The following is a 13,297-nucleotide window of genomic DNA, read 5'->3' as shown; positions in this document are numbered from 1 at the left end:
CTACTTTTAGATGCTTCTCGTCGAGGTCGGGCATATCATTGTCTTCTCCATCAGAAGTTGGCGAATCGTGTGCGCCCAACTCTTACTGTAATCCACTAGTTCTAATCTCTCGGCACAGAGAGGAGAAAGAAGCAGGTTCCATGTTACCCTGAATGGATGATGGAATAAAGACCGAGGATAAAAAGTTTCGCCGCGCTTTCTGCGATTCTTTTCAGCTTGAAACGAACTATTCTCGCGGAAGCTTAAAGGCAACACTGCGTGGCTCGCGACTCCACGGTGAAGGAACGATCCATGGCCAAGCCGGCTCCGACTAAGAACGCCGGCGACGCAGCAACGGCGGTGGTGCCAGTGCCGAGTCCGTTCGAGTACCATGTCTATGGCCCCCGCAAGCTGTCCTTCACCAGCTGGAGAGATCTTCTTAGCTCAAGCTGGTCAGTACTCTACTCCGTATGTGTTTGTACTGCACTTGCTCAAGCTAGTCAGTACTGCACTTGGACGGGTGCATAATTTGCGTTGCACCTTCGCGTAGCTTTACCGGGAGTTTGTTGCGATGGTTTGATGCAGGAAGAACCCCAACTACCGGCGGATGGTGATCGCGTGCTTCATCCAGGGGGCGTACCTGCTGGAGCTGGACCGGCAGGAGAAGCGCGACGAGCGCACCGGCCTCGCGCCGCAGTGGTGGCGCCCGTTCAAGTACAGGCTGGTCCAGGCGCTCGTCGACGAGCGCGACGGCTCCATCTACGGCGCCGTCCTCGAGTGGGACCGCCAGGCCGCGCTCTCGGACTACATCCCGTTCCGCCCCACCCGCGCGCCCGCCGCCGTCGTGGCGCTGCGCGGCACGCTGCTCAAGGCGCCCACGTTCCGCCGCGACGTCGTCGACGACCTCCGCTTCCTGGCCTGGGACAGCCTCAAGGGCTCCGTCCGCTTCGCCGGCGCGCTGGCGGCGCTGCGGGCGGCCGCGCGCAAGTTCGGCGTGGCCAACGTGTGCGTGGGCGGGCACTCGCTGGGCGCCGGGTTCGCGCTGCAGGTGGGCAAGGCGCTGGCCAAGGAGGGCGTCTTCGTGGAGTGCCACGTGTTCAACCCGCCGTCCGTGTCGCTGGCCATGAGCCTCAAGGGCTTCGCCGAGACGGCCGGCGAGCTGTGGGGCCGCGTGCGCGCTTGGATACCCTACATGGGCACCCAAGCCGGGGACGCCGGCGGCGGCGGCAACAGCGAGAGCGAGGCCAAGGCGTCGCTGGCCCGCGCCGGGATGGCCAAGTGGCTGCCGCACCTCTACATCAACACCAACGACTACATCTGCTGCTACTACAGCGACGCCGCGAGCGGCACGGCCACGGTGGCCGTCGGCAGCGGGGGCGGGAGCGGCACTAGCAAGGCCGGCGTGGCGAGGATGGTGGTTGTTTCCAAGGGGCCGAGCAAGTTCCTGGCCGCGCACGGGCTGGAGCAGTGGTGGGCTGACGATGTCGAGCTGCAGGTGGCGCTCAACCACAGCAAACTCGTCGACCGCCAGCTCAGGTCGCTCTACGCCCCGCCACCGGCCGCACCGGGCGCTCGGAGTTAGGCACGTGTGCCATGGTACTATCGACTTATTATCATCGGTTTTTTTTTTCGTTGAATGGTTATTGCCATTGTTGCTGTTCATGTTGAGATGGTTGGGTCCTTGCGGCTGGGGTTAATGATGTGCCCAATTCTTTTTTTACAAAAACAATTTGACATATTGGTTTATACTCCAATGTGTTTCTGCAAGCTATGTTAACTTGCAAAAAGTCTTATATTGTGGAACAGAGAAAGTACTAAATAAAATAGATCATATCGAAGTCGTCGTCTCTAACTTGCATGGCGTCTCTACCATTGACTATAAAGAAAATTGGGGAAGACCAAATCCACTCGCATAAGCTGCACTAATATTGTAAATAAGTGAGACCCTAAGGATCACATTCCTTTGATCACGGATGAATAGTTATTAGAGACTAAAAACCAAGGCTTATGGTTTGAATTTAGTTAGCAGGTGCACCCCGAGTCCCTTGAGAGGGTGGAGGGAGAGCATGGAACTCACCTGTAGCTACTATAGATAATTTGAGAAGATTTTTGCTGAAGTTAGGAAAGTAACATACAACTTAAAGTGTGGAGTGCTAACATCAAATGGACCTCGGGAAACAAATTGGAAGATTTGGGGTTGCTTGAAGAAATCTAATCTTTCTCCGGTGACCAATATGGCAGGAAATGTTTTACCAAAAGGGCTTTCTTTCATATCTATGATGAGGAAGATTTTAGTTTCGCATAACAGGTCTGGTGAAAGGTGATTGTTGCAGGGGTGCCAACACTAAATTTTTCCATTGGATGGAAAATGGGAAAAGGGGGGAGGGGGATACTATGTACACTTTTAAACATGGCTTCGATGTTCTGATGGGCACTGATCAAATCCTCTAAAATGCTACTGACCATTTGACTTATTATGAAATCTTTGTTTGGCGAGAAGGAGGCCATATGAATCTAGAGAATGATGTGGACCTGAAGAATGTTTATCAGAAGATGGTAACAAAGATTTGGATAGACCCTTTGCCAGGAAGAGACCAAGTTTACTATTAATAGCATGGCTCTTGGACCTGATGGAATTCCTATAGAGTTCTTATCAGTACTCAAACATGACCCGCTGAATCCTTTTTATGATTTCTACGTGCACAAGTTGGATCTACGCCAAATAATTAACTTCGAGGCTATAAATCTACTACCTAAAATTGATGATGCTGAAACCATTCAGTTGCCGAGAAGAAGTGGTTCTAGACCTTCTGTTGACACACATAAAAGGTGTTTCAAGCCATATTCGCTCATACACGCATGGTATGAAGGGCCCATGGCTAGGCTAACAATTTCCTTAAGTGTGCCACCCCTGGTTTCCTTATGAGGGACCACGCGACTAACAAAGGTGAAGGAGTCTAGAGCTTGTGCGCTAGGAAGGTGAGGATGGACGGAGGCGGCCATTAATCATGACCCCTAGAATGGCCTTCCTCGGGACAGGAGGGGGCAAGGGGACTTGTTGTGCTCAAGAAATCCTAGAAGTGCAGAATATTTCATTAGTAGATCCCATCTAGAACTCATGTGCAGATCTGATTCGAAGGCATTCTCATTCCAAGTGCCAGTAGTGTCACTCCAAGCAGCGGCGGTAGGCAGAGGTTACTCTAGGCGGTAGCAGCTGTTGAAAGGAAGAGCACACCAATGAGAGGAACACCCTTATCATTTTGGTGGTTTGTAATTTAGAACCTAGATTTCCTCTTACCTCAGGCTGGCAATGGGGATTACCCAAGCAGGTATTGGACTCTCATCCCCGTCACCATGAAAGCCTTCTCATGCCCATCTGTAAGTGCATCTAGTGTCCCTTAGTGATTTTGGTGTATTGAAGACTTATAGGTTAAGGGACTAATGTGTTTGTGAGTGTACACATGTTTTATAAGTCTATGAGGAGTTTGATCTTTATGATGAAAGTCGACCCCAAAAAATGAATGTCTTCAGTTGAAGACTTAGGTTTTCTTGAAGACTTTGAAAGTGAGGAAATTGGTGTGACCTTGAAGACTTGATATTCATGCGAGGATTATGAAGCGTGAAGACTTTTGTTTTCGTAGTTTCATTTTCTATTTCTTGAGTAATAGGAAACATGTATTGTTAAAGGGGGTCGAGGTAAAACTAAGGAAACACTTTCCAAGTGATGTTCATCTCAAAATCCTACACCTACCCAATCCTTTCGAGTGAAGCCATTGAAAATCTCATACAATTCAGTCAATTTCTTCAGTGACAGAGACAAAGATCATCTGGTCTCTGAGGAATTTGTTCTGACTGAGGAGTTAGGAATTCGCCAGTGTGGATTGCCTACAAGTGAGGAACATGATAGCCCTGAGGAATTTGATACTCAAATTTCCGACCGTTGTTGTGCTATGCGCCAGCTGTCCCAAAATATCTACCCACCTAACGGTCATATCATTGAAGGGCATTTATGTCTTATCATCTCGGGCTGCTCCCTAGGCTATAAATAGCCGCCCCCTACAACCACTAGTTGGTTGGCTGCTCTGAGAGAAACTAACACTTGTCATTGAGAGCATCCCATCCTCCGAGGACTTTGAGCGAAAATCATCAAGTGAGGAAAAACCCAAACCCAAACACCTACAAACCCAAAGTGCTTGAGCGTCACTGAAGAGATTGTTCCTGTGTGGAACCGACGCTTGTTACCTTTGAGGACTGTGCATCCTCCAAACGGTTAGGCGTCATGGTCTAGAGCATCCAAGAGGAAATTGTGGATTGCTGAGTGACCGAGTCTGTGAAGGTTTGGAAGTCACCTGAAGACTTACCGCGAGTGATTGGGCGAGGTCTGTGTGACCTTAGCTCAAGGAGAATATGGTGAGGACTGTGTGTCTAAGACTGTGTGTCCTCAGGTTTAAATACCTAGCCACTCCAACCAGACGTACAACTGTCATAGCAGTTGGAACTGGTCTACCAAAGCATCGTCTTCACCAAGCTACTGGTTCTATTTCCTCAACCCTTTCATTTCCTCATTCGTGTGTTGATGTACTTGATGGTTACTATTTGAAGACTTTGACTGAAGACTTTCTCAATTTCCTCAATCCTATTTCTTCAGTCACTTAGTCTTGAGCCTGCTTATCCTATTTACACGCTACCTGTACTCTGTGTATGTTTTGTTTCATCATGATGACTATGCTATTGCTATGTTATGCATGCACCTGAGTACTTATTCCGCTTCTTGTAGTTCGTGACTTAGGAAATTCCTCAAGTTGAATTCCCTCAGGGACGAATTTGTAAAAATCACCTATTCATCCCCTCTAATCGATATAATGCACTTTCAATTGGTATCAGACCAAGGTACTCCCTTGTTCTGTGTGATTTTGGTTTAACCACCTAGAGTTTAGTTATGTCGACCGTAGGAATGAAGAAAGTGACATGCCCCATCTTTGACGGTCATGATTATCCCAAGTGGAAGACCATGATGAGGAAGCGCCTCATGGCGATGAACAACAAGCTACGGACCGTCACTGAGATTGGTCTTACCGATCTATGCAAGATGGAGGATGCTGATGATATTTGCAAGTACACTCGACTTGACATCATGGCGAAGGATATCATCTGCTCCTGCCTATCTAGAGACCAATTCAGGCTCATTATGCATCTCTGCAATGCGAAGCTTATCTGGGACCGAATCTCTGATGTCTATGAAGGTCATCGAACTCGTCATTATCCCTGGTTTGATGATTTCAAGGAATCACTCAAAACGATGACTTTCGAACCCGAACCATCATCTTCAGCACCATGCCTCGTGGCAAAATGTGCAAAGGTAACCGAATGTTCCTCATCCGAGTCTAGTGATGATGAATCTGATGATGATTTTGGACCCAGCTATTCCAAGCTTGCTACTATTGCACTAAACAACAAAAAGCTTTGGAAAATGTTCAAAATATGCTAGACAAAAGCGATGACCTGTTGGGTGAAGAAATGGATCGAACTCAAACTCTGACTAAAAATCTTCAAAGACTTTAGACTAAGTTTGATAACCTTCAGAGTCATCATAACACTCTCTTAGCTGATCATGAGAAACTTTCTTATGAATTTCTTCAAAGAAAGCAAGATCTTGAAAAGCTAAGGGTGAGTTATGAAGATCTTCAGAAGGAAAATGATTCATTACTTGCTCAACAGACCAGTTCCGCTCAGGATGAATTCATTCCACCATGTTCGAAGTGCATTGAACGTGAATCTGCTAATTCTTCACCTGAAAGTTCAAATGCTTCCATTGCTGCAAATTCTTCAACTGTCTCTGTAGTCACAAATTCCTCATCTGAGGATACCACAAGTATCATTGAGAATGCAGGGTTGAAGGAATTGTATGTAACAGGCATGTACAAAAAGCCTCAAAGGGCATCAGGCTCTTTGTGATGTGCTTAAAAAATATCCTCAACAAAAACCCTAGGAAAGAGGGTATTGCCTTTGAGACGAAACTCAATGCTGATGGGTGAGGGAGTCCTGGATTATGGGGTCCTCGGGTGTCCGGGCAGTGTAGCATGGGCCGGATTGATGGCCCGTGAAGATACAAGATAGAAGGCCTTCCCCTGTGTCCAGATGGGACTCTCCTTTGCGTGCATGGCAAGCTTGACGTCCGGATGTGTAGTTTCCTTTCTTTGTAAACCGACTCTGTACAACCCTAGGCCCCTCCGGTGTCTATATAAATCAGAGGGTTTAGTCCGTAGAGGCTATCGCAAATCACATAGGCCAGACATCTAGGCTTTAGCCATTACGATCTCGAGGTAGATCGATTCTTGTAACCCCTATACTCATCAAATACAATCAAGCAGGACGTAGGGTTTTACCTCCATTAAGTGGGCCCGAACCTGGGTAAACAGCGTGTCACCCTTATCTCCAGTTTCCTTCGATCCTCAGACGCATAGTTCGGGACCCCCTACCCGAGATCGACCGGTTTTGACACCGACATTGGTGCTTTCATTGAGAGTTCCACTGTGCCATTGACGGTGGGATCGATGGCTCACCTCATCATTAACGACAACATCACCTCAGGAGAAAACCTAGTTCCGGGACAGCTCCTCCAGCTCGATGGTTTCACCGTGGGCACCCATACGGCCTTTAAGCCAAGGGTGGCCCTCGAAATCACTAAACATCGTCTTCATGTCGGCCTCGAACACTCCGAAAAGATGGATCCAACAGATATTTTGTCTTTAAACAAACTACTTGATTGCATCGCCGCCCTGGGAGTAGCAACAGATTAGGATCGGATTGGGCTTAAATCCGATCAGAAGGAAATCAGGTCCCCGCTGATCACCCATACGGTAGCGGTCGTGGAAGAACAGGCCGATGATACTTCTCCCCCAAGTTGAGAACAAACTATGTTCGGATTTCCGAGTCGCACAAGCCGGATACCCATCCTCGGGAAGAGACCTCATGTCCTCCGAACATAGAACCGAGCATTGAGCCCGAAGACCGCCAGGACGCTCTGGACCCTAGACCGGAGACTTCATAGATTCTTCAAATTTCGGATGCAACAATGGGTCAGGATTCAGATGTTAGCCCGCCCACCCACCACATACAATATTCCCCAAACAACTCAGGTCCTCCAGATGTATGCAAACTAATGTATGTGCGGCAGCAACCTGAGGAAACAATCCACCACTTTTGGGCCAGGTTCCTCCTTGTTAAAGACAAGATCAAGGACTGCCGTGACAATGACGCGATTTCAATATTTCGCCGCAATTGCACTGACGAGGGAATCCTTAATGCCCTCAACCCCCGCCGCATACCGCACTTTTTAGATCTGGCACACATCGTCCAGAAGTTTAGTGCAATGGAAAGCACCTAGAGGGCACAAACAGCTCGGTGGGATCCTCCGGCCTTCAAGCAGCCCACCGGACGGACAAAAAGGATGCACCCCTATGGGGTACCCGGTCATCATCCCATGGACAAAAAAGCGAAGCCCTTTGCGGGACACAGAACTGTCCTCGACGACCTGCTCGATAAACCTTGCCAGATACACACAACGCCGAATACCGAACCAACACATAGCCTTCAGGCATGTTGGGTACTCCGGCAGGTGGCTAAGAGTAGTGAGACCATCCTCACCAACATTCCTCAAGAGAGGCACTCTTTGGAAAACGCCGATCTCAACATTTTTACGGTCTTTGTCGGTGTCAAAACCGGCGGATCTCGGGTAGGGGGTCCCGAACTATGCGTCTAGGCCGGATGGTAACATGAGGCAAGGGACACGAAGTTTTACCCAGGTTCGGGCCCTCTCGATGGAGGTAAAACCCTACGTCCTGCTTGATTAATATTGATGATATGGGTAGTACAAGAGTAGATCTACCACGAGATCAGAGAGGCTAAACCCTAGAAGCTAGCCTATGGTATGATTGTTGATGTGTATGTTGTCCTACGGACTAAAACCCTCCGATTTATATAGACACCAGATAGGGTTAGGGTTACATAGAGTCGGTTACAATGGTAGGAGATCTGAACATCCGTATCGCCAAGCTTGCCTTCCACGCCAAGGAAAGTCCCTTCCGGACACGGGACGGAGTCTTCAATCTTGTATCTTCATAGTCCAGGAGTCCGGCTTGAAGGTATAGTTCGGCTATCCGAACACCCCCTAATCCAGGACTCCCTCAGTAGCCCTCGAACCAGGCTTCAATGACGATAAGTCCGGCGCGCAGATTGTCTTCAGCATTGCAAGGCGGGTTCTCCTCCAAATTCCGTGTACTTGTTTGAATAAAGTCCGGTTTCTTGTAGATGTTGCGCTCCTTAGCTTCTACGCCCAATAATGGCCGTTTCCCACGTGTCAAACGAATATGAAAAGTCTGAGTGTTTTTTTGTTCACACCCCTAGCCGCGTAAATGAGCTGCCCTATTTAAGGGGACGAGGATTTAGATCCAATCCACACCTTCTCCCCTCCACGAGTGTTCATCAGAGCGCATCCGACAAAGGTCCATTCCACCATGGCCAGCCGCCGCAACTCCTCCGCTCGCCCTTCCAGCCCTAAGCCTGGATATTGGGAGAGATGTTCCACCCCGCATAGCGAGCTAGTGACGCTCTAGACCAAGGGATTTCTCCCCCCGGCCTATATGGTCCCGGTTCGAGCCGGTCTTGCCGTCTACAACGGCGGAGAGCAAGCAGAGAATGCCTCTAATCCATCCAAAGGAGAGCGGGTGTGCCTTGTCCCTTACTTAATAAGGGGGCTCGGATTTCCCATCCACCCATTTCTCCGAGGGCTACTGGAGTTCTACGGCCTCCAGCTACATCATCTCACGCCTGCCTCAGTATTGCATATCGCGGGCTTTGTAGCCCTTTGCGAGCTGTTCTTGGGTATTGAAGATCATTTCGTACTGTGGAAGGAGCTGTTTTGCCTCGTGCCCCGTTCCAAGAAAGGGTCAATATATCGAGTGGGCGGAGCCGAAGTATGGCGCATCGCCAGGACCGGATATCTGTCTGAAACTCCAAAGAAGGCGTCCGAAGATTGGCCCTCGGAATGGTTCTATATAGAAGACGTCCCGCTGCCGGATCCTGTCCGGATCGGCCTCCCAGAATTCGATAGTGCTCCCTTAAAGAAGCGCCTAAGCTGGCATCCATGGAGCCCTCAAAGGGAAAGTGACAGGAACATCGTTTACCTGATGGGCCGAATAAGATTGTTGGCCCATTCCGGACTAACCATGATCGGCGTTATGGCCGAATGCATCATGCGGGGGGTGCAGCCACTTCAGTATAGAAGCCACCCCATGTGGGATTTCAACGGGGAGGACGACGCCACCCGCTACGGCCGTAAAGGGCCAGATTCAGTTGCCGCTCTATTAAAGATCTTGTCCACTTTGTACAAGGGAGAAGAGGAGGAATTTCTCCGCGTCAACCCACAGGGTGGATTATCTATGCACAATCCCCCAAGCTGGGTAAGTGGTCGCATCTACTTGCTCATCCGTTTAGTGTTCCCATTGTTAAATACTTAGTCTGATGACCTCAACGCAGGAACTGCGCCGGGCTGTTAAGGAAATAAGCAGCCCGCCTCCACAACCCGAGGACCCAGGACGGTCTCTCGACCCGGCCTCTCGACCCGGCCTCTCAAGAGGATCCGGACATATCTGTGGAGTTGATTGATGGAGTGTTCCATCAATTGAGCGAGGAAAACACCTTGGTGGCCATTACGGCCGATTACCCAGGGCTAATCCCGACGTCCCAGGTACCTGAGATCGAAGTCCCAGTACCCCGGATAGGGGTCCGTCCATGCGTGTTCAATTTCCTGATTGCAACCGAACTTTGCAGGGGAGGTTGTTGAGGCGGAAGGCCGAACCTGCGGTGACAAGCCAACGAGGGACCGCAGGGCCCCGTGGGCAGAAAAGAGGTGCAGTCCGGACCGAGGCATTAGCGCAAAGGTATGGCGAGCCCCTCTATCCCAGTTGTTATACCTTCGAGGCACATTTGACACTCGAGCCCTCTTCAGGACAAAGAGACCTCGCCGGACTATATCCGGAGAGGCTGCCAATCGCGCCTCCACCAACCAGGCTCCAAAGCCTGGTCGGGGGGCGAAGGCGAACGCAAGGCGCGTGCCGGACGTTCCTCCGACGGAGGATGCAGACGGGTTGTCTGCCACCAACTCTGAGGTGGAAAGTGCCATGAACCACAGGCGTCGCCGGATAATTCTTCGCGACGCTTGCTTCTCCCAAGAGGCGTTAGATGCCTTCAATTCGGGAGATGCGCACCTCCGTGCCGCTCAAAATGGTCTAGCCAGAGCCACGGAGCAATATATAAAAGACATACGGGTAATTTTTTTTGGTAAATATATATGTAGCAGTAGCCCCCGAGACTTGAAACAGTTAGAATAACTGGTTTAAGGATCATTTGATATGCAGGTTCTTACAGAAAAGAATTCCCTACTGTCCTAGGAGCTGGAAGAGTGCAAAGCCCAACTGGAGGCCGCACTAGCCGCGGCAGGGGAGCCTAAGGAGGCCCCCTCTGGTAATATACATTTCGAAAGATAAGTATTTTGCGAAGCACGACTTTGGTGCGAATCTGACAAATAAAATTGCAGATGGCGCCGGATTGAATCCGGAAAAGCAACATCTCCTACGCCAGCTAAAGGCTGGTGAGAGGGTGCTATTAAAGGTGATGGGGGAGAAGAACGTTCTCCAAGATGCTAACACCCGGCTGGGCGTCGAGCTGAAAGATGTTCGTACCCAGCTATCAGACTCCGTGAAGGAGAATCAGCGGCTTCGGCGCGGCATATTTAGTAAGTGCTTGAACGAACCATTTGAAAGAAAGTTCGGCGGGGAAGTCGACTGACAGAGCAATGTTTGTAGGTGTGTTAACAGGTCGTCCGGCGGAGGAGATTCCCGGTTCTACGGGTGACCTTCTTCCCGAGCTCTCGCAACTGCTCGATCGAGTTCAGCAGGCGATGCGAGGCGTCGCCCAGGCCCTGTGGCCATCCGTCTCCATGCCCGAAGGTATTGGAGAGCTTGCGGAGAAGCTAAAGGGAGCACGGCGGCGCTTCCAATTGTGGAAGATATCAGCCTGCCGTCAAGGCGCTAGGGAGGCCCGGGCCATGGTGAAGACGCGATACTCAAAGGCTGACCCCAACCACATGGCCGAGGTCGGTCCTATAGGGCCCGATGGGAAGGAGATCCCTGTAAGCTTAGTGTACGACCAAGTAGAGTTGGCCGCAAAGTACTCCCAGCAGGACTGTAAATTAGACAGCCTGTTAGATGGTATTGAAGAGGAATACAATCAGTCAAAATGACTATGTAATCGAATTGACATTTATAATGCCTTCTAGCTGGATTGTAGATCATTTGTCATGGCCGACCTTTTTGCTTCAACCTTGGGGCCTGACGGTCCGGAGTGTGTCCGAATTCCCATGCAGTTATATAGGAACCAGGGAATGCGTGGAGACCAGGCGTAGGGGTCATTAGTGCGTGAACAGACAAGTGCCCGACTAGTTATGTTATATTACATGGTTAGTAAGAAACATCTTCCAGGGAGAATAGTTCCGTTAGGGGTTCCTTTCCCTGGGGGGCATGCCCTAAAGTGCATGTCCATGCTGCGAAAAGAAACGCAGGAAAAACGCCTGGGGGCACATAGATAAAGAAAAAGATCATCTTTAGTTCACCAACCGAATATTCTCTTAAGAACGCTAGCTTTCGGCTTCACCCAGTGTGAGGTACATGTCCGGCTGATCCGGCAGTAACAATCACAGAGGTGCTCCCTTTACCACCTAGCCGAATAATCGGGAACGTAGGGGTAAGCACAGGAGCCAGGCAACCCAGCTTGGCCAAAACTTAAGTCATATCGATGCATATAATGGTGAATAAAAGGTACATGCGGAAGTTTGACACATGTGTTAGGCATGAAGCCCGTATAAATAAGCTTCTGTTTAAAGAAGCCCCCAGGTTTACTGAGCGCGGATAGCGTGTCAATTTGTGAGCCTTTAAAGGTTATAAGAGAGAGAAAAAGGGAGAAGGAGAGAAATGTAAGACGGACAGTATATAAAAAATGGACAGAGTAAGGAGACGAACACAGGATCCGGCGCTAGGCATAGAATCTTCGGAGACGGGCTGCGTTCCATGGGTTCGGCTCGAGTCGGTTATCCGATGCGTTCCGCAGGCGGTACGCTCCACCAGTCAGGACTTGGTCAATTATGAAGGGACCTTCCCACTTGGGCTTGAGTTTGTCCTTTTTCTTGTTCGGCGGGCGTAGAACTAATTCGCCAACGTTGTAATTTTTGGCCCGTACTTCTCTGCTTTGGTATCTTCAAGCTTGCTGTTGATAGAATGCGGAACGGGCTTTCGCCACGTCACGCTCCTCCTCTAATGCGTCCAAACTGTCCTGCCGATCGAGCTCGGCTTCTCTTTCCTCGTACATGCGCACTCGAGGTGAGTCATGAATTATGTCGCAAGGCAGAACTGCCTCTGCGCCGTACACCATGAAGAATGGTGTGTATCCGGTGGTGCGATTCGGCGTGGTCCGCAGCCCCCAGAGTACGGAGTCGAGCTCCTCTACCTAGTGCGTGTTAGATTCCTTGAGGGACCGCACTAGTCTGGGTTTGATGCCGCTCATGATAAGACCATTTGCATGTTCGACCTGGCCGTTAGTTTGTGGGTGATAGACGGAAGCATAATCGATCTTTATGCCCATGTTTTTGCACCAGAGTTTTACCTCGTTGGCCGTAAAGTTCGTGCCATTATCAGTGATGATGCTGTGGGGGACGCCGTAACGGTGTACAACCCCGGATATGAAGTCTATCACAGGTCCGGATTCGGCCGTCTTAACAGGCTTGGCTTCTATCCATTTGGTGAACTTATCCACATGACTAGTAAGTATTTGTGCTTGTGGGTTCCGCCTTTAAGGGGTCCAACCATATCAAGCCCCTAGACCGCAAAGGGCCAAGTGATGGGGATAGTTTGGAGGGCGGTGGGTGGCATATGGCTTTGGTTTGCAAAGACCTGGCAGCCGGTGCATCGTTGGACTAAGTCCTGAGCGTCTGCCCGGGCCATCGGCCAATAAAAGCCTGTACGGAAGGCCTTGCTTACCAGGGACCGGGCTGCAGCGTGATGACCGCCGAGTCCGGCATGGATTTCAGCCAGGAGATTCTGCCCCTCCTCTTCGGAGATGCACCTTTGAAGGACTCCGGTAGTGCTTTTCTTATATCTCCCTCGTGGACTCTGTAGGCTTTGGATCGCCGCACTATGCAGCGTGCCTCATTTTGGTCCTCGGGGAGTTCCTGCCTAGTAAGGTAGGCGAGGAATGGTTCTGTCCA

The 13,297-nt window shown here is 50.1% G+C and overlaps 1 protein-coding gene across 1 annotated transcript; it reads left to right on the top strand.

Moving 5' to 3' along the window:
- The first annotated feature begins 79 nt into the window (after positions 1-79).
- Positions 80-1,725, top strand: LOC125544372 (GDSL esterase/lipase At4g10955). Its single transcript, XM_048708033.2, has 2 exons — positions 80-431; positions 565-1,725. The coding sequence occupies exons 1-2, from the start codon at positions 292-294 to the stop codon at positions 1,559-1,561; spliced, it is 1,137 nt and encodes a 378-aa protein (XP_048563990.2). The 5' UTR covers positions 80-291; the 3' UTR covers positions 1,562-1,725.
- The last annotated feature ends 11,572 nt before the right edge of the window (positions 1,726-13,297 follow it).

The sequence above is a fragment of the Triticum urartu genome, chromosome 3A, assembly GCF_056163025.1.
Source record: "Triticum urartu cultivar PI428250 chromosome 3A, HENAU_Tu73, whole genome shotgun sequence".
Classification (NCBI taxonomy): Eukaryota; Viridiplantae; Streptophyta; class Magnoliopsida; order Poales; family Poaceae; genus Triticum; species Triticum urartu.
This window is presented reverse-complemented; position numbering and strand designations above follow the sequence as displayed.